At 42.6% G+C, this 21,421-nt stretch overlaps 1 protein-coding gene across 1 annotated transcript; it reads left to right on the top strand.

Moving 5' to 3' along the window:
- Positions 1 to 888: 888 nt before the first annotated feature.
- Positions 889 to 21,199, top strand: RUBCNL (rubicon like autophagy enhancer). The gene is made up of 15 exons (XM_061457338.1): positions 889 to 1,019; positions 3,115 to 3,223; positions 5,258 to 5,926; positions 9,370 to 9,455; positions 12,589 to 12,796; positions 13,629 to 13,733; positions 15,291 to 15,333; positions 15,726 to 15,858; positions 16,368 to 16,513; positions 17,229 to 17,293; positions 18,352 to 18,590; positions 19,132 to 19,193; positions 19,898 to 20,051; positions 20,174 to 20,264; positions 20,716 to 21,199. The coding sequence occupies exons 1-15, from the start codon at positions 948 to 950 to the stop codon at positions 20,826 to 20,828; spliced, it is 2,295 nt and encodes a 764-aa protein (XP_061313322.1). The 5' UTR covers positions 889 to 947; the 3' UTR covers positions 20,829 to 21,199.
- Positions 21,200 to 21,421: the final 222 nt, after the last annotated feature.

Raw genomic sequence — 21,421 nt, 5'->3', positions numbered from 1 at the left:
GAACCCAGGGTCCCGAGCTGCAGTTTTCGTTGTGGTTTGGGTTTGTTTTTGTCCAAGCCGTGTTCCGCCCCCAGGGCTGTCCTTCCCTCACAAGAGCGGCGGGCCAACTGAGCCACCCACCCCCTGCCAGGCCGCACCGCCCCTCACCACTGTCGTGGCTGCAGGCAGAGCCCCGCCCTCCCCCGGGAGGCTCCGCCCCTGGGCCTGGCTCCGGCCCCGTTTCTCACCCCGGGAGGGTGGCAGGCTGCTCTGGAGGCAGTGGGAGTTGTGCCGTGACCGGCGGGTACGGGAGCCCTGTCCGCAGGCTGGGGGAGCCAGGTACGGCGGCTGCGGGTGGGAGGCCGGTACGTGGCAGGGAGCGTGTTGCGGGCGGCGGGATGCTGTTGGGGTGCTGTTAGTGTTGGGGTGCTTCTCTCAGGGTTTGCTGCTCTCGGAAGCTGCCCGGCGGGCTGGGCGCTTCCGTGGTAAGGGATACGCGGCTTCCCAGCGCCGTGCCGGGACGACGGCTTCGGGTTTTGTTCACGGCTGGTGCCTTCCCCTGCCCAGTCACCGGTGGAAGGGAGGGAGCAGCCCCACTGCTACGGGGCCCGGCGCTGCCAAGTCCGCTCCCTCTCTTCCTTTCACAACAAACGGATCAATACCTTCCTTGATGCCTGTGGTAGGCGTTCCCGGTTGTTTGTGTTTTTTGGTTTGTTGTTTTTGGTTTTGTTTTTTTTTCCGTTGGAAACTCTTGTCTCTTTAACACGGAATTCCATTGCTGCTGAGCTCTGCTTTTCTGTAAGCTTATAAGCGTGCCAAAGCCGAGACCGCAAACAGTTCCCAGTATGAGATGAAAAGCCTGGAAAACACATGGAGAATCGCGGTTAACGTGGCAGCGATTGTAATTCTTCTTCTCTGTCGCTTCCAGGTGCTGAAAAACAAGAACAAACCAGGAATGCTGCCCCATCATGTCTCTCCACGCGGTACCTCTGGCCAGCTATAGGAGACCGGGAGTCTTCAAGCACCCCAGCACTGAAAAGGTAAGGAAGAGGGCAACGCAGTGGAGGCTCAGTGTTTACCTTTTAGCCGCGGGAGCTTCTTTCAAGAAAGAGCTTTGACTTGCCAGGGGTCGTGGTAAATACTTGAAATGCTGGAGGTTTCATTATAGAGTTAATGTTGGAAATACATTCCCAATGTTGAGGGGGGAAAGGCTGACTCGTTTGTGCTATGAAAGACGTCAAAGTGGGGTTTATTAGTTATGGCAGCATGTTGTGGTACTTTTCACTCACCTCTGTTGTAATATTTACTTATACGTGCTCCTTAATTTCTTGGTTTGTGATTTTTTTTTTTTCATATTTTCATAATTAAATACTAGAGGACCTCTTTCTTAATCTGTGATATGGTTGAAATTGTAACAGAATCAGGGAGATTTGTGTTGGAAGGGACCTTAAAGATCATCTAGTTCCAGTCTTGAGAGTAAATGGGAATCTTTCTGTCCATATTCTCAGAACACTAATTGCTTCGGATAAGATCTAAGGGGTGGGAGTACTATTTTAAAAAGAAAAAAGATAAAATCTTAAGACTCTTAACATTTACTCTTACTGATAAAGTAGTTACATGTACCCTGGTGTCAAGTTGTGATACTTGATACGTCCTAAGAAGTAGAGTTTGTTAATAACTGATGTTAAGACCATTAAAAAGAAAATGAAAGTAATGGATAAAAACCGAATTCCTGTAAGAACTACTTTACCCAGCGATACTAACTATATGATATTTATATATATAAAGCCATTTCTCCAAATGAATGCATGGAGGGGGAGAGAAAAAGAAAGTGCTGATACTGAAGAGCGTATTTTCTAAGCACTGGCATAATCAAACACTAAATGTTTGAAATTCAGTATACTATTTTTGGCTCGAAATGTTGTTTTTCAGTTAAAAGGGGAATTCTTTGTGGGGTTTAATTTCTTCTGCTTTCCATGACTCTGAAGGGTATCTGGACTAGATCTGCTTGCTGAGTCTCCTCACTCTCCCACAGGTGGAACGTAGAGATGAGCACAGGGTGGCAGAGGACAGCATACCCTTTAACTCCCTTCTCTTTGTGTGAGACCACAGGGTGCAGGGGAGGGTGAGAGGCATCCTGGAGATGCTTCTGCATGGAGACATCTCATCCATGTCATGTGTGGGGAGAAGGCAGGAGGTACACCTTAGTTAATGTACCTTTTGATGGCGTGCCCAACAAATATGTGACCCTCACAAGGTTTTGTGAGCTTAGGGAGGAGACCTGTTGCTTCACTGTCCTGAGTGTATCTTACTCCCTTGCTGGAATTAGCCCCTTGGTATCTGTGCTAAACTGCTTGTCCTAGTTCAGCTTAACCTGGTTTGACAATATGGTAAATCCAGCTTTGGGGTTAGAAATACCAAGCCGTAAGCGTCATGTCTGTACTAAGTGAAATGCTGATCTGGTATAAACCTGCTCAGTCAGTTCAAATGCATTGAGAATTTTTGTCAGCTTCTACTGTCAGGCTCTATGCCAGGTCAAGTACTGTCTATTTGTGCCACTTCTTGCTTTGTTCTGGGTCAGCTGCGTTTCTGACATGAACTGTCACGTAGCTATGTGCTACCAAATTAGGCAGATGTGATTATGTGACCACACTTGGACCAGTCGATACAGCTGGGAGATCAAGCAGCACATGCATCGAGTGTTTGTGGAGTCAGGGCTTCACAGGTTTAGGTTTGCATACATCTAAATGGCCCCTTTTTTCTAATTGCAGATTGGCGATTCCTTGAATTCTTTTCCACTTCATTGTTGCTGTTTTGCAGATATATAGGCATATGATTCATCATTTGTATCTCCTATATGCCTTAAACATATGCATGGCTCTCCTATGGTGAAGACTTTCTTTGGTCACCTGCCTTCTGGAGTGAAATGCAAGATGCAGAGTTGAGATGCCAGTGTTCTTTCAGATGGTGCATGCTTCTGGAGGATTTTGCAAACAAAGAGAAATACAGGCAGTGTTTAAGTGACTGTCAGCAGGCCTTAGCATGGTGCTCTTCCTGCTGGGATGACTGTGAGTGTCATTACCTGACTACTGCTGTCTTATAACCAAATTGTCTGCCTGTGTGTTCTTGTTGTAGTTAAACCACGAAAGCCTAAAGGTGCCATTCACTGAGACAGCATATTCTTCAAATTCTTCAGCAAGGATTAGCTGCCTCGCTCCGACACCTCAAATGTCTGTTCTCTCAGGTATGCCAGTTTGTTCTAAAATGCCTCCCTCTGGGGAGCTTTGCTGGTACTTGTAGTGATAGCAAAAGCTATCAGTGGTTGTGTTACTAAACAAGTATAGTATGGTTGGAGAGAGAACTTTGCTTACTGGCTTTGAAGATGGGGCAACATCAAGGTGTATTTGTACAATTTGAAAGTATGGGTGTTTTTGCCTTTCAGATAGTAGTTTGGCCACTGTAGTTATGTTGGCATTTTACGTGCTCGTACCGTACTTTAACCACTCAGATGATTCTTGGCAGTTTATGTCTTTGTTCATACAAGAAATAGTTTCTCAGATTTTAAAAGATTATGGCAGTTACTCATGTGAATATCAATTACAAAACAATTTAAGATTTATTTATTTTTTTCTTTGTTGGAACTAACCTATTTCTGGAGGTAGTTTAAAACGCGGGTTTTGGTGGATTTGGCTTTGCAATAGAAGAGCAGAGCAGAAGAGTTGAAGACAGTAAGACTAAATGTTTTGTCTTGCACAGAAAACATGCAGTCTGCAACCCAGGTTAAGGTATTCCTCTGAAATTTAAATATCAATAGCTACCAAAATTGCTTTATTTTAATGAAAACATCAAAATATGTTTTAAAGTTAGCTAGCTCTTATTTTCCTTTTCCTGCCCTTATACTGCTATGGCTGGCTACTTCGGCAAGGTATTTCTCTGCAAATACAACCAGTGAAATATGCTATTTTGTTGCTATTTCTGGAACCGCTTTCTCCTGATACGGCAGGTGACTGATCCGAGTTGCTGATGAGCTCAGCTAATTTTGGCTTGGCTTTACTACAACAGAACTGCTAGCAGCTTGTGCAGTATAGCTGATGTGTGATGTTGGTAATAACTTCTTCAGCTGCCTTTTGACAGGGAGTGCTCTTTATACAGACTTGCTTTTCCAAAGTATGTGGGGTTTTTTTTGTTTGTTTGTTTGTTTTCATACCTTCATTAGTAAACTTTCTTATCATGTAATTTGAGTGCATGCTGGCTTCCAGATGAGTAACTTGTGGAGAGGTTTACTGATTTCCATTGAGAGATGTCCGGGGAGAGCAACCTGTGGGCAAAGTCTGTAGGCTGCAAGACTTACTAGTTTTTTTTCACCAGCAGTGTTTAACGTTCCTCCTGGACCTAACTGGAAGTTCTTTGCCCTGGAAATGCATCTTCTTGATTGTATCTATTCTTAGAGTTTTACAACCTGCTTATCTTCCCTAGACAGTTGTTAACTTCATTGTTATGTGGTCTGTAGCTTCTTCTTGAACACAGACTTTGTGTCTAATCTCTCCATTGTCTGGATGATTGCAGTTCCTGTGAGTGCCCACTTCTACATCACACTAATGTTGCCATGTTTGCCACTAAAAGCAGTTTGTCCCTTTTCAGCTGAACTACAGCTTTGTAGTAGGTCACAGAATCTTGGCAGGTGGTACTTTTGATTCCTTCAGAACATTATATTACAATGAACTCGGTGTGACAGCTGTTTTTCTTTATGGGTTCATGTAAATGTTGCCACCCCTATGCATAGTGGACTGAAAGTTACTTTAGCCTTTTCCGTGTGAGGAGTGTCTGACTGAACTAAAACATGCAAGCACATGACCTTTAATTCCTAAGCGTCGCTTTTTTGTTTTCTTCCTGCTATATTGATCCACTATATATCTTGCTATAATGTGACCTTCTCTTATACTGGCAGTGGAACCAGTACCAGTACCTCATCCAGTTTTGTAGAACAATGATGTTTTTGAGCGTGCTATCCATCACCATTAAAGCTTAACTAATTGTATTTGGCTAGCAGCAGCATACTTTACTGTTTGTTTATTACATAGCCTTATCAATGACGGAATTGCTTCCAGACTGCAGAAAACAAGAGCTTTCTTGCAGGAAGAGGCAGCAGAGAATAGTGTTTGAATTCGGCTCTTTCCTGTCTCCTCACATATGTCAAAAATAATGTGTATTTTACGTTTTAAATTAACCTTTTCTTAGGATTGTTTCCTAATCTCTCTGTTCTTCCTTTCCTGAACAGACAAATATTCAAGACCAGCAGTGATTGGACATCCTGGAAATTTTGGATCATACCCAAACAGTGCTGAAGCTATCAAAGACATTCTAGTGTCTGTTTTAACTGCATCTGGTTTGAAGCCCTCTTTGGTGCTGGAGCAGACCACAATGCAAGGAGCCAAACATCCCGACAGTGATGTGGAACAGTGGGAAGAAAGCAGTGCTGGGGATAGCCACGATGACAGTGACAGTGATTCTGCACGTTACAGCGCTGCCTGTACACAAACAGACATTCGGTTTACAAGGCACCAGGCATGTTGGGACAACACGTGCTGTGATTCCTCTAAACCTTCACTGGATACTTTCTTTAGTTTCCGTTCCTCTGATGATGATCCTGCTGCTTCCTCCTTGAATAGTTTCAGTCTTTCGGACATGTCCCCTCTGAGGCAGGACTGCTTTACCCAGGTGACGTTAACAGGAGGCACTGTCACATCAGCTGTTTTGCATTCTGGCAGAGAATGTTATACCTCCCCCAGACAGGAGCTGACTTTCACAAGGTTTCTTTCTGATTCAACTGTTGATAAGCCAGCAGATCTGTTGACATACCCTGATGCTTTGGAGCCTGTGCCTATCAGCAACAGTGACAGCAGTTCTCCCAGTAGACGTTCCCAGTCAGAGCCAGTCAATCAAACAGGTAACTTTACAAGTCCATTTTTGTTTTAAGATTTCTGTGCTAGGAAAGACAACTGTAACTGAAATGGGCTTTGTTTATGGTGATTGCGAATAGATAAACGCTGTCATTCAAGAGGGGAGAGAGGGGAGAAAGAGCTTAAAAACCAAAGAACCAGAGAGTTGGACTGTGGTTCCTGAAACAGGAAACACTCATGCTTGCAGTAGATTGTCTCATGATGTAGAAATGCTTCTGTAATATGGAATCTTTGGTGAAATGTAAAAATTGCTGAGCTGTGAGCAATGTAGAACATCCACTGGATGAGGCTTGCACCACCTTCATCTTGTCTTTACTACTGCCCTTCTCCCAAAAGCGCACAGTGTGGATCTGGGTGTTCGCTAATGATTTATTGGGGTGTGGGGGCTCCCTCAGACATCTTGTGTTTGAGCTGAAGGAGAGGGAGCCCTTTGATTCTGGGAATTTGGAGGTAGGACTTTAACATTCTTTCTCATTAGTATTAAACTGGCTTGTGCCAGCACAGGACTGTTTTTCCTCTTCCTCTTTCCAAGTGTATCCAGAGTCTCAGAGACACATAGCTCCATCCAATACAGGTCGGGATCTTTTACCAGCCATACGGATAACCCACATGTGCTTGGTAAAGAGATGCGAACTGGGGGCTGCTGGTAAAGGGTGCCTCCTGTTGATGCAGTGGCAGGCGGCTCAGTGTGGTGCAGGCCTATAGGTGAGGCCATGTTCAGTGGGGATGTTCAGCATGATGCCCCCAAGATGGCCTGAAGCAGCTGGCTGGGCCCTGGGGCTGTGTGTGTCTCCATGAGGTGTGCCGGCCTTTCTGGGCTGCTGGGGAGGGCACTTGCCCCTTGGCTAGAATAAGGGAACAATCCTGTCATGTTTAATACCTAACAGCCTTCGCTACAGTGAGATGAAGCATCTTTGTTTTAAAAGGGTGTTATCGGTACCTAAGGGATTATTCATAGAAATACAGAATGGCTTGGGCTGACAGGGACCTACCTGAAAGATCATCTAGTTCCACACCCCCCCCTTCTGCTAAACCAGGTTGCTGAAAGCCCCGTTCAGCCTGACCTTGAACACTGCCAGGGATGGGGCAGCCACAGCTTCTCCGGGTAACCTGTGCCAGTGCCTCACCCCCCTCATAGTGAAGAATTTTTTTCTGTATATCTAATCTAAATCTACTCTCTCATCTTAAAGCCATTCCCCCTTGTCCTGTCACTACATGCTTTTGTAAAAAGACCCCTGATTTCCTGTAGACCCCCTTCAGGTATTGGAAGGCTGATACTCTTCCTAGATACTGAGCCTTGGAAGGATGGTGCAGCTGATTTTCTGCTGGAAAGAAGGCAGAGAGTGGAGAATAGTTAGCCTGTCCTTTGTATTATAAATGAAAATGGCAAAGACTGGGTGGTTGGTTTGTTTTTATTTGTTTTGGTTTTTTGTTTTGTCTTCCTCCTTCCTCCTGTAGTCCTAGTGGTGACACTCCAGTGAGCTCCACTTCCAAGCTCTGGTCCTTTCTAGCTATTCACTCAGAGCTCCTCCAATACCTTATGTTGGCTATAAGATCTCAAATAGGCACGTGCTATTGCATAACTGGGAGCTCTTCATAACAACTTTGTCATCTGGGTTAGGCTGTCGTCAGCAGTTACTATGGTGATGATTATAGTGGTTTTGTTATGCTAGGTGTTTTGTCAGGTCCCTGCATTTAAGATGTGCCCATCAGGGAGAAGGAAACAGCACCCGGCAGCTGGAGCTGGCTGGCGCCACTCACACAGGTTTGGTTAGCCAGGTCTGGAGAATACAGACCAAGCTCCCAGTGTCAGAGGGGACCCTGAGGCACGTGTGTAAGAACAAATAAATTGTGCATGACTCGACCTTTTGGCACGAGTAGGATGTGTCACAAGCTTGCGTTGGGTCAGTAATGCTGCTGGCTCTTCAGGAAGCAAATGGAGGATTATGGCAACCAGATGACTGGAGAAGTCTTGCCCTTGGTTTTACTAAAAATACTCTTCACACAAGGCAGGATCCTATTAGACACTGTGCTGTGTGGTGGGCTCTGTCTGCATTAGACTTTGGTCTGTTCTGTACAAAGTGAAAATTAATGCATTTCATCATTCCTTCTTCCTTCCAACCATTTAACTCACTGCTTAGCCTGGAGCAAAGGGGAGTGAGGTCTCGTTATGCAGGACTATGAGGATGGGAAAGCAAATGGCAAACTGAAAAAGAAGAAATAAAATGCTTCATTTTAAGGCAGGATTTGACTTGTCATCCTTTCCATTGCTGTCTCAGAGATAGTGGTTTCTCACTTGTTTCTCACAGAAAATTGGTGAGACATAAATCAGAAGAAATAATTTTTTTCAGTGGCATTTAATATTTTTTTTGTTTGTTTTGGTGGTTTTTTTTTTTTGTTGTTTGTTTGTTTTTTTTAATGAGATTTTCTGGTGGTCCTGTGAACTCCTGTTTGACCTTTAAAGGTATGACAAAGACCTTTTACCAGTGCCTCATGCAACCTTCTGGAAATGCTTTTGTTGTTGTTAATGAAGAGCCTGTGGGTGAATTGGATGTTTTCTGGGGGCTTTGTTGTGGCTGGTGTGTCACTGGCAGTTCGTAAGGTTTGTTCTTGCTTTTAACCTGTGCGTGCATCAAGGTCACCTCTTTCTGTGGCTCTTGAGAGCTCTTTCCCCAGCCCCAGCAGCCTCCAGGCAACAGTGCTCAGGAGCAGAAGGGCAACCAGACCATTTTTGCATCGGACCCAGACCCCAGTTTTGTTTCATATGCTCATCCTACTTGGCAGCGAATGCCAGGAAAAGAAAAGTACTATTCTGTGAAGCTGGGAGTACTGTGGCTAATGTCTGCCCCAGTTGTACATATTGCCGTGCAGTATGGGATCCATTTGGATGCAGGAGGGAGATTTCCTAGAGGTATGGAAACAGAATGGCAAAGTTTTTTTCCAAACTTGCTATAGTCACATAATACCAGCAGTGATTTAGGGAACCTTTTAAGGCTTAAGCATCTCTCTGCAAGCCCAGACAGCAATTTTTTCTTCCAGCAATTGTGAATGAGCAGAGAGCAGTGTTAGCTGGCTCTGTTGCAAACTGCAGAGCCTCGCTGTAATCCCAGCCTGAGGTTCTGACTGTGCTTGTCAGGAGCAGTTCAGGCTGTAGTGGGGAGAAGGCTGGTGTTGGGAGCACAATGGTGGTGTCACAACATGGCATTTAAACTATGCTCCCCTGGTGGTTACTCATGCTTCAGGTGGCCAGGATAGTTCAAATGCCAGTGTGTTCCCCAGAAATCTTTCTTAACTTCCACTACAACCTCCAGGCCCAGTGGTGTTAAGTTTGTGAAAGAAAGTTTGCTTTGCTTTCTGGAAATCACCCTGTACAAATCCTGGAAGCTGCAGAGAAAGAAATAACTAATAAAAGTTCTTGTTATACCCGCAGGTTCTACTTCACTTTTGAACATAAGTGTTATACCCTTGAATCGTTCATTGCAGGACATGTGCATGCTTCCAGAAGATGTGGAGAAGGTGAGGACAGGAAAGACTATTGTCATAATGTTGTTTTTTTCCATTTTGTAGCGGCAAAGCCAAATGACAGGAGATGTTTCTCAGTAACAGAAATTTCCAATAGATCTTCAGATCTATCTTTAGAAATACTGTATTTCCCCTCTTCTTCCCCTCTGTGGGTGAACCTAAAATGCCTACTGCTTCACTTACATTGAGTCTTAATCCATTAGTTAAATATTTTAATTATTTTAAAATAATGGAAATATTTTGGAACGCTACACTTCCACTTTTCATTCCATCGTTTTCCAGCACATTCTTCGAGACCAAACTTTACAGTCATTATAGTCACTTTAAAGTTACATTAGAATTCATGTAGAATTTGTTGCAACTACCTGCTTATGGATGGGATTTACCTCATGCTTTTACTATCAGGAGATAGGGAGAGGTGTTGGGTTTGTGTGTGTGCTTATGATCCTGTGAGTTTGCTGTAAAAAAAAAAAGAAATGACAATATACATAACAAGCACAGTAACTGTAACATCTGCAGTGATTTAAGCAGTTTCTCATGGTTTTTAAGTTGGAGAAGGGACCCAAATGGTATTAGGTGTGTGGCCAGATAGGCAGCTCACTTGAGCTTATAAACAAAGATAAAGTTGAGAAGATAACACTGTCACGCATAACTGTGTGTGCTAAATGTTAATCTTTTTGAAAAGTTTGAAAACAGGAGTTAATATTATAGTTATTGCAAAGAGTAGCATTTAATACAAAAGAGCTTCAAAAATGTGCACAGCACTGATTTTGTTGGAACGGGAAGTTCTGCGTTTGATATGAAGCTCTTGGTGTCCCTAAAGTGCATTTTAAAACCAAAAAAAAAACCAAAAACAGTAAATCACACACCAAAACCAACAAATTTGTAAACTAGCTTTAGATATTGCTTTTTGTGAAAAGGTGTTTCAGAAAGGAGTTGATGTTTCTCTATATGTATGAACCAAAAATATGCTTTCAGCCCCAGGAGGCCAATGAAGGTAGATTATGTGTATTAGAAACCACAGAGTGAGAACTACTGAGTGAGGCAAGTTCACATCAGCTACCTCTCTTGTGCAGATGACTGGGGACTGACATCATTACAGGTTAAGAGAAGCAAGAGCTCAGTGCATTTTGAGTGAGGCTACCTTTTTAAAAAACAAAACCAACCATCTGAAACAGAAAACCAAACAAAACCCAAAACACTTTTGGGTTGTAAAATAATGTCTTTGAAATTTATAAGGCTGAAAATTTAAGGTAAACTAGTGTCAGCAAGTCTGAGAATTGTAGCTGTGTGCCAGGAAGGAGATGGGCCAGATAATCAGGAGGGACTTCCCACTGATGTAAGTGGGAGAGAAGTGAGAAGGTATGTGTGTCACAGCTGAGCTTCGCAGTGGTACTGCTTCCTAGGGCGACAGGCTTACCAGCAGGTAGAGCTGAAAGCTGATAATCATGCTAAGTACAGGAGTGCCTGTATCCTGTTCCATCTTTTTGCAGTGCAGCGTGCTCAGATACGCTCATCATTGCTTCTATCAGCAGGATGTGCTGATATGCTGGGCTCTGCCACTGTCTTGGGGTTAACCAGTGCCACATGGGCTTTTTTTAATCTTCAGGGTAGGATGTGTCTTCTATATGTGCCAAAAGGAAAAAGGCTCCTCAATTCTTTATGTTGCTAATAGCGTATCCTGAAGTTCAATGAAAGTTGACTCTGGAGAAACTGCACCAAGCAAGTGCTGTTAGTCGGTGTTAAGGGAAAGATAAAAAGTCTCTTGAAACACCCACAGAGACTTGTGGGATCTCTCTAATGTGGAGATTAATCTCTTCTAAATGTATTTGGCTATGGACAAAAATAGAACACTATACATTTCTGCTTTGAGAAAAATAAAACAGTGATAAGAAAGCAGTGGTGTCTGTTGTGCTTTTTAACTTTTAGCTGTTTCTAAACTCTGATGTCTGTCTTCATGCTCCTCTTCTACAAGCTTCATGCTTGCAGAGTGCATGGATACTGATGTTGCATGGTACAATTTTCTGAGGGTAAGCCACTTTATAAAAAGCCTTAATTATTCTGCATTCAGAATCTCTAGCCCTAGGTACTGCAGGCTTTTTTAGATTGAGATTTAGCTTTGCACAATGCAAACACATGCAGTTGAGGGGAGAGTGGGAGAGTATCCTGGCCCTCTCAGGGTTTCCATCCATGCACTTGAGTGCACCTATCTCTCCAAGGTGCATCCACTTCTGAGCTGAGCCTGGGCTGGGAAGATGTGCCCAGGCCAGCAGCAGTAGCTCAGGTGGGGCTGGTGGGATGCTCTGTTAGATCACAGGGAGCAAGGGATTGGAGCAGGGACCCCAGGTTTGTCTGGATGTCTCAGTGGTACCAGAGGTGGGTTTTTACTAATTCCCTTTTCCTGGAGAATGGGTGACCCAGGCAGGCAAAATAGAAAGGGACACCATGGGGAGGGGTTTTCCAGCTGGGAAATGCAGCTTTGAAAGCACTACGTATTTAATGCAGTATGAATCCCAGGGGAGCTCTGCTTCTGTTTACCCTTGTCACAGACGTTCTATGCATCCTTGAATTGACAGTGTAAGCTATTTCACTGTGTATTCCCTACTTCTCAGCCTGAATTCTTAGCACATGAAAGCATTTTACTAACTTCTCTAGTACGCAACACCTGAAGATCTACAGTCTTTCCAAAACTTGCCACTTCTGGCCCCATCCATGTTAAGCATGTGAGCAAACCTGCTCATACACACTGACTTGCAATTAAATCCTATTAACAGGATTCACACTTGCATGCTAAATAATGCAGTGTAACTAAAAGACTGTGTCTCTAAAATGCATGCATATTCATCAATTAGGCATGTAATCAAGTTTCTTTTTATCTAATGGATGGGTAAGATAATTGTCTTGCCCTTGATTAGAAAACACAATTTACTTTTATCTGGGCCTTTTGCATGTTGTCTCTGAATTGCCCTTGGAGCCATGGTTTGTTGGTTGGGGTTTGTTGGTGCTCACATGAAAGGTGAGATAGCCTTACCTTTTTATTTCTTGAGCTGAAAATGTATATTTCACTTTGTCTTAAACAAGTATAAAATATGCTGTGTACTAATGAGGGTTTCAATCCTGCGTCCAGGAAAACGCACACTTTTTTGTTGCAGATATGATTATAGCATCATTAGAAAAAATGAAATGTAATATCCTAAGCCAACAAGCAGAGACCTGGGGTGTGGAGGAAGCAAGTGGATCAGATGGCAGCTATCACACTGATTCAGAGTTCTCATCTTACCCTGGAGTGAAGAAGTCCGATTCCTCTGTTGCTTCTTCAGACAGTGGTTATGAAGGCAAGTTACTTAGTCTGTAATGCAGTGTTGTCTGACAGCCTTTGCCATGTATTTTTGTGCAAGAAAAAAATAAATGAATTTGGGCATTGCTTGGAACCAAATCCTCTGTTATCTTCTTTGAGTCTCTTGAGAGCTCTGTGCCTTGGGGATCATTATGCCACAAGAGTTTTCCCTGTATGTCAAATTCTTCGTATTGAATGCTCACATTTTCTTTTTCATGTTACAAAAAATCCTAATTATAATAACTAAAACATAGATGGAAGGTTTAAGTGCCACATGCCAAGCACAACTTTCCATATGAAAGTTCCTGTAGTTGGTAGTTTTCTTCCTGCTTAAATCCCTTTTTGCAGGATTTGAAGCTTGGCTCGCTCTTTCTATGCTTACTTCTGCAGTATGCAGATCAGGCCACGTAACTGATTTGAGTGAAACTGCCCGGAGTATTCATTCATATGTAGTTTGAAGCAAGATAGTAAATACTCCTGGCATTGTAATGCTTCAGTCAGTACATGAGTAATATGTATCTTTGCGATGGAACTCAAGTCTGAAGTGACATAACTTCTGGGCAAAAAAGAGTAGTGTGCTTGTATGTGGAAGGGGAGAGATCATTGATAATGTGAAAGCTTTTAGTTTAGTCTCTAGAAGCTTCTCAGCTTAAGAAACTGAGGGATATGCTGTATGACAGAATTGGCTTTCTGTGTATATGTAAAAATGGCTCTGTAAATACAGGCTGTGTGCTAAAGTTTTAAGTGCAGTAAAATACAAAATATAACTTGAGGCGGCTACTCTATAAATGCTGGAGAAGTTTAATTGGTGTTGTCTTTGTTCTGGACAGGATGTGCTCTGCTGCCTGTCACCTCCCCAGTGCATCTACCGTCACATCATGGGGTTACCAGATACCATTGCCACAGTGACTCAGAGGATGAATATGTAATTATTGGTAAGACTTTAAAATTATAACTCTGTTGTTCAACTGAATCTGTTTAATTGTTTGGAAAAATCCGTTGACCTAGTAGATGTTACTGCAGGAGAAATAACATGAGAAAATGGATAAAACAACGTATGCGTGACTCCTTACTAGAATACATGCAGAAACCCCAGACTAGCGTAGGATTTCCTTTCTATAAAAGAATATCTTTGCTGGTTTGAGGGTGTTGTGGGTTGACCCTGGCTGGATGCCAGGCACCCACCAGAGCTGCTCTGTCACTGCCACCCTCAGCTGGACAGGGGAGAGAAAATATGATGAAAAGCTTGTGGGCTGAGATAAGGACAGGGAGAGATCACTCGCCAATTACCGTCATGGGCAAAACAGACTTGACTTGGGGCATAGGGGAAGTTTCTGCCACCTTCTCACAGCAGCCACCATTGTTGCCCCCCACTGCCAAACCTTGCCATGTAAACTCAATGTAGGGACTGAAATTATGTTTAAGGATTAAATCCAGTGAATGTGGGTGAGCAAAGTGTGAAATGGGCACAACTTCAGCCAACTACAGCAGCATTGTTTGAGAGAATTTAGGACATGATTATTTCCAAATTAAACAGGTTGGTTAGGTTTTAGGCAGCCCTAGCTCTGCTTTGAGACTAGAGCAGAATGTCTCTGTCCCCTTACAGTTACCAGTGCTCTGCTTCTGTGCAGGACAGTCCTGAGTTTCTTTGGTTATCTTCTGGTTTTTACATATTACAGAAATAGAAACTGTTAAAAGTAGCTTGAGGAAGATTTAACCTCCATCTTATTTTGTCCTGTTAACAAATGCATTTTTATTGCTCCCTTTGGTTTTAGAGGTTGAGGGGGTTTTGTTGTTGTGTTTTTTTTTGAGGGGTGGGTGTTTTTACCTCCTTATTCCCCACTCTTAATAGTGAATCACTAGGTCCCAAAACTGCACTTCCAGTAGCAAGCATTATTTTGACATGTATGAATGGGAAAGTGTTTGTCTTGAGAACAGTATGCATGGCCAGAAATAATGCTACCAATGTGAATGCTTTGTCTGCATCAGCATATTTTGTCTGTATAAACATAATTAAGAAGTGTGTGCTTTAATTCCATTCATCTCACCTGTTACTAACTAGCATTAGCTGGCGTGTTTGTGATTGGTGTTTCCAAATATCTGTCGGTGTCTGAAAAAATCAAGGTGCACTCTGCTAGTTCTGTGTGTGATCACTTATATTAAGTGCCGTCTGGTTGGACCTGGACTAGCAGGCACTTAGTCTCTCCTTACCGTTTCTCCTGCTCTTGAAGGGAGGCTAAGGTGATGATATGATGCATAGCTGTCAGGGAGTGCTCTTCATCAGCAGATATCAGATCTGCAGAGGAGATAGACTTCTTATGCCTGTTTACAACTAGGGCTGAGGTTATTTCCCACAGCCAGCAAGAGTATTGTAAAGCTGAATATATTTGAAGCTGACACTGTGGTAACACAGAAGGTAGATGTAAAACAATGCTGAGTAACAGAAGCTTTGTTTCTTAGATGGCTTGATAAAATTTTCTCCTTTACCACAGAACTTGAAGACCTTGAAAATCTGTCTGTCACCCCAGATGAAAGGTACTGCTGTGTATCTTTTCTGTAATAGCCTGGTGGCACTACCTTTTCTGCTGCACCAGCTTCTTGGTTACTCCTCTAGCTGGGGTGGTGAAAGGTGTGGGAGTGGTAAATTTGGCCCTCCCAAGGACGGGCAAGGAATGCTGCTTGGCAGCAAATGTCTGGTGCTTGGCTTAGCAGAGCGTTTCTCTGGTCCCTGGGTCTCACTGGCGGCTGGTGGCTGTGGCTCTGCGAGCACGTGGGTGTATCAAAGCAAGGGCATGGGAGTGAAGGGATGGGAGAAAACTCTTAAGGGATGCAGAAGAGGCAGCGGAGCTGCTGATGATATGCTGCCATTTTTCACTGTATTGCTTGTATTGTATTTCACTATATTGTCTGTATTGCTTCACTTTCAGATCATCTTTTGAACCAGTCAGCAATTCTGCTGAAGCAACAGCTCAGGAGCTGTGCAGAGCTTTCAGAAGACACTGGTTGCAGACAGACTCTGCAGTTCAACTATCTGGTTGCCTGAGCTCATCAAAGCAGAGAGTGAGTCTGAGCTGAAAACAGCAGGCTCTTTATTTGGTTCTCTAAATAATCATTGTCTTACCGCAGCTGCTTCACTGTTAGGGAAAGGGGGAAGCTGCATTTAAAAACTAAACAAAAACCCCCTGAAAACCCTCGAGTACTTACAGTTTATTCATTTATTTTAGCTAAATTTTTAGAACATTTCTTTACTGTGAGGGTGGTGAGGCACTGGAATGGGTTGCCCAGAGAAAGTGGTAAATGCTCCATCCCTGGCAATGTTCAGTGCCAGGTTGGACAGAGCCTCGAGTGACACGGTCTAGTGTGAGGTGTCCCTGCCCATTGCAGGGAGGTTGGAACTAGATGATCTTAAGGTCCTTTTCAGCCCTAACCATTCTGTGATACAAGGGGATTTAACTGAGAGGAGACTACGTGCAGATGAAACCTGAACTTTAAAATCTTCAGGTATTAAACATTTAACACATGTCCAGCTGATGGGCTGCTCACCTTCACCAGTCTGTCTCTTCCAACAGTCTATGCTGAAAGAAGAGATTCCCAGAGAGCTTGAGTCCAGTTTGAATCTGGCTGAAGAAATAAAGATTGTATCCAAATTAAGAGGATCTTCTGGCTGGGCCCCACCAAGATCACAGATTATACTTAATATTCACCCTTCAGTCAAGTAAGTCTAGGGCATCTGAGCATTATCGTTTAGTACAGCATGGGGATTTGTCTGAAATCTGCTGAAGTTGATGGAGGGAGCCTGGGTGATTGTGTAGAACCTAAGATTAGAACTAGTGCGTGGCACAGCCTTTTGCAGTGTCTGTCACCAACTTCGCTAGAAAGCAGATGGCATCATTTTTTCCCTTCTCTTGGCACGTCCTGATTAATGTGGCATGTGAACTTTTACATGTGATAGTACATAACTCTGTGTGCTGTTATAGTGGCAGTATGCTTAGTTGGACTCCTAAAAAATTGTGTGAGACTATCTGGAGAATAGTCTTAAGAGTTTCCCCAGTTGCCTGCTGATATTTTACGGGTAGGATGTTTTCAGAAAGTGAGGAGAAAACGGGTCATGTTTGGGGAAACTACTGTCTTGACGCATAAAGTGCTGTCAAATGCACACAGTAGGCAGACTGGCTAATTCCCTGTCACTGCAGGTCAGGTTGCTTTTTCAGTTACAGAGGTGGATTTCCCCCTCCTACACCCTCCTAGGTTTGGACACCAACTTAAGAAATGGAAGATAATCTAATTCTTGCAAGAAGCCATATTTAGAAGCAGTAATTGGTAATTTAGACACTTTCACTGGTGCCAGTTTAGTTCTCTTGAACTTTTGGAGAATATGAACTAAACTGTTTTGCATGCCGAAAGGTGTAACTATTTGCCTCTGTATTCAGGAGAGATGCTGTAGTGGCTGCCCAGAACTTTACGTGTGTTGGCTGTGGAACCCCAATAGAAAGCAGTAAGTATTATTGAAAGGAATTAAAAAACTAATAAATCCATTGCTATTAATCAGGCTGTAATCTTCACCAGCAGATGTATCACCATCGTATAATTATCTGAGCTAAGGGAAAAATCTCATTGCTAGATGTGCCTGCAATAAAACAGGCAGTGGGATCTTACCACAGCCTGGAGTTTCTCCTTGTGGACAGAATGCAGTGCTTGATAGATATCCTTCTCATACACAGTGAAAATTCAGGAAAAAAACAGGAAAAGCTATTTAAAAAAAAAAAAGAAATCAATCAAGCTTCCAGGCTGGATAGTGCTGGTGCTACATCTTCTAATGTTTTCTTTTTATAATTCTTCTCTGTGCCAATTTACACATTTCCAAAAATATCTTTTGAGAGACTTTAAGGAAGTTTTATGCAGGCTTATGGGATGTGTGCTTTTGCTCTTGTGAAAAACGTTGTTGTTTTTTTTTTCCCTTAGATCTTCATCACAAAATTCTAATCGCGTTTTATTTGTGATACTTTGTGAGAACTGCTTGAAAGTGTGATGACTTACAGGTCTGATAGCCAGATCTTACCTAAGAAATCTTTAAAGTGGCTTTCCACACTTCTTGTGCTGCTGCTCACAAAAAAAGTGGCATTTGTGATGGCCTGTAAAGTGTCAGCAACCTTGGATGCTGATGTAGCTGGGAAAAATCCACAAACTCTTTATATGAAGAGTATTACACAAGTGTGACTCCAGGATCAGCTTGTCTTTTCATTTGGTGGAAGTGTTTTGTTGTGTGTTTTATCTTATATCTCCTTTTTGCAGGTAAAGTGGCAATGGTTTCTCTGATCTCATGTTGATAATCGGCTTGACAGATGTGGAAATGAGGAAAGCTTTCTCTTCTAATGCACAGTACAGACCTTGTGCATGTGTTTATCACTATAATAAAACCCCCTACATATAAGAATAATCCGTAGCCCCTCACTCCAGTACATCAGAGTTATTTAAGCAGAATAGGCATACAGACAAGAGGTATGTCCTGTAAGTATTAGAAATATTCACAACTTCATTGCTCTTTACCTGCAGAATATATCAGGAGACTCCGTTACTGTGACTACCTGGGGAAATACTTCTGTGACTGCTGCCACAGCTATGCCCAGTCTCCCATTCCTGCCCGAATACTTTTGAAGTGGGACTTCAAAAAATACTATGTATGCAACTTCTCCAAACATCTCCTGGACAGCATATGGCAGCACCCAATTTTCAATGTTTCCTGTATTAACAAAGCCCTCTACACAAAAAGTAAAGAAATGGACAGGGTGAGGGTAAGTGTGGCCTTTTACTGGGAATTTGTGGGTCTGTGGGAAGAACTCCTTAGGGCAGGTTGTCCTTTGCCATGGTCTGTATGGGAAAGATGCAAAGTTGATTTCTCTGCACTTAGACTTGTCCTGTCACAGCTTCTGGGATTTGCCCTCTCTCCCTTCAGATGAAGAAGGAGAAGGGAGAGGTTTCCAATTTATGCCAGAGGCTGGGAGATGTTTCCTCATTGGTTTTCTATTTGAGTTCATGGAGGGGAGCTGGGCTTCTGCAATAAATATTTCCTTGGCGATTGGCTGTTGGGAAGCTCCAGAAGTTTTGATTGACTTCGTAAGTTTGTGGGCCATTAGAGAAAACACCCTTGGCTCACCTAAGAATTGTACCTCCTGACTGAGGAAGGGTTTCTGTTGAAGATTAAAAGTTGTCATGTGCTCTCTTTTTGGCTAAGGAGACGCTTACCTGTTCTTACACAGGTCTAGCGTCTTGGTGTACTGGTGTGGAGCCATTGGTAATTTCAAAATTATTTTGTTTTCCCCCTTTATCTTGTAGGAGGTGCAAGAACAGCTTTTTCATTTAAAAAAGCTTTTGAAAACCTGCAGGTTTGGAGAAAGGTATGGGCAGTGATTGTGCATGAAAAAGTTCATTAGAATGCATGTGGAACCTTCTTATAGAACCTTCTTCTCTAGATACATTTGAGTGCAGATTTAAACGAGTTGTTGTCAGAATTTTCTCTAATGATATTAAAACTTCCTTCTGTTACATGCAGATGTTGAGTGAAAAACATGTTGTATGTGGTGGCTTTTTTTCTTGTACCGTATTTAGACATCTGGGTTTAAATGTTAAATGTTTTTTTGTTAGGTGTATTTTCTTTCCTGCTCTGTCTCTTTCAGGTTTTCATTCATAGTTAAAAGGTCAAAGATACTCCTGTATATCTGCAAGATGATTTGTCTTAAAAAATAAGAAAATTAACCAATGTGTTCCTTGAGGGTTTAAAGATTTCTTGCAGAAATCAGTCATAATGCTCAGTTCAGTTTATTTTATAAACACTTTCAGATGAAAGTAGTGACCAAAAATGTAAAATACCAAAACATGACCATGCTTGTTGCTGTAAATTAAAGGTTTGTGGTATTCACCTCCTCAAACTGTGGGCATAGCTAATAGGTAGATGTGTGATCTCAAACTGGGAGGTGAGGTAGGCTTTAGCATGAACTTGCTTTGTGTGATCCTTGGGTGACTAGAGAAGCAGAAGAGGCTTATTCTTCAACTATACTAGAATAGCAACTTCTTGAGACTCAATTTTCCTTTCTCTTTGCAGTGTACTGAAAGAATTTGAACAGGTTCCCAGCCATCTGACAGAGGAGCTGCATCTCTTCTCACTGGATGATCTGGTGAAGATCAAACGAGGGCAATTACTGCCTCTTCTCAAAGACATTCTGAAGAGCTCCACCTCCCATGTGGACAGCTGTGAGGTAAGAAGTCAAGGCTCTTGATGTCCTTGCAGCTGCTAGTGTGAGGAATATTCCTGCTAACATTCCCAAATATTTTTTTCTTAGATTAAAAGTGTAAATCAACTCTTTTGCTGTCCTTGTAGCTCTGTCAAGCAAAGGGGTTTATCTGTGAATTCTGTCAGAGCGCAGATCTGCTCTTTCCACATCAGATTGCCAAATGCAAAAGATGCACAGGTATGTTCCAGACCAAACATTTTTCTTTCTTCCTTAGGGAGGATGTTGGTGTGTAAAAGTGTTCAGATTTATTCAAGGAAAACATTGAGCGTGTGTATTCGAAAACCAGGCTGTGGCAGCTGTCTTGCACCGGTGCATTCAGAGAGTAAAGCCAGGGACTTGCCTGAACATAACTATGGCTTCAGGAGGAGGCTAATTTTTTGGGGTCTGTGCATGAGGGAGAGCATGGGACAGTGCTATACTGCTGCTGTATCAGATCTTGTTCATTGTAAATCCTGTGAATCTTGGAAAAATGTTTAATCATAGATACTGCAGTGGTGGTGGTTGTCCCTGGTATACCTTTTATACTTGGGTTAACTAGAGAGAACATCCTTCAAGGAACTCAGCCATTGATTCTTCTTCTATTTTTATTCATTTTTCCTGAATGTTGAACTGCTGTATGTATGAACAGAGTGCAAAACATGCTTTCACAAAGCATGCTTCAAGTCTGGAGGCTGCCCCAGATGTCTGCGTATCGCAGCTCGGAGGACGCTTTCAGAAACTCCGTCACTGGTGCCTCCATGAAGCTGGATTCCTCTGATGACTGCTGATTTCAGAATATGCTCAAAGCCGAATCTTCAGGTGCCTGGCTAAGAATTAAATAATGTTGTTTTAGACATTACTATTTTTAATGGTTGTCTCCTTTTTGGGGGGTAAGGGTAAAAAAACAAAAAAAAGGAAAAAAAGACTTTACTATCATCATTGAAAACTCACCCTAAAGGAGTTTCCTCTTAACTGGTGACCGAAGGACTGGATGTTAATTCTGTGAGCAGCCTTTTGTTGGTGTGTTTTGTTCTTGTATGTAAGATTTTTGATATTATATTTTTGCATTCAAAATTATTCTTCCCTGTAATTCTGCAAACAACATATAGATAGTAAATGAGTGTTCAAAAGCCTTGCCCGTGTCACATTTTGGAAATAGGAAGAAGTGGTAAAATGTGAAATCATTCTCTCAGAAGCTCTTAAGCTTCTCTGAAAGCTTTAGGCAGATCCAGGTCTGAAATTCTGTTCTGGCAAATGCTTAATGTAAACTGATGAATTTTAGGTTTCTTTTAAACATATGTATGAAACAACTTGTTGTGGGTTGACCTTGGCCTGCTGCTAGATGCTCACCTCAC

The sequence above is a fragment of the Pezoporus flaviventris genome, unplaced genomic scaffold (genome assembly GCF_033815535.1).
Source record: "Pezoporus flaviventris isolate CSIRO_AGI_PZ_B2104156 unplaced genomic scaffold, CSIRO_AGI_Pfla_v1 ptg000025l, whole genome shotgun sequence".
Taxonomy (NCBI): domain Eukaryota; kingdom Metazoa; phylum Chordata; class Aves; order Psittaciformes; family Psittacidae; genus Pezoporus; species Pezoporus flaviventris.
This window is presented reverse-complemented; position numbering and strand designations above follow the sequence as displayed.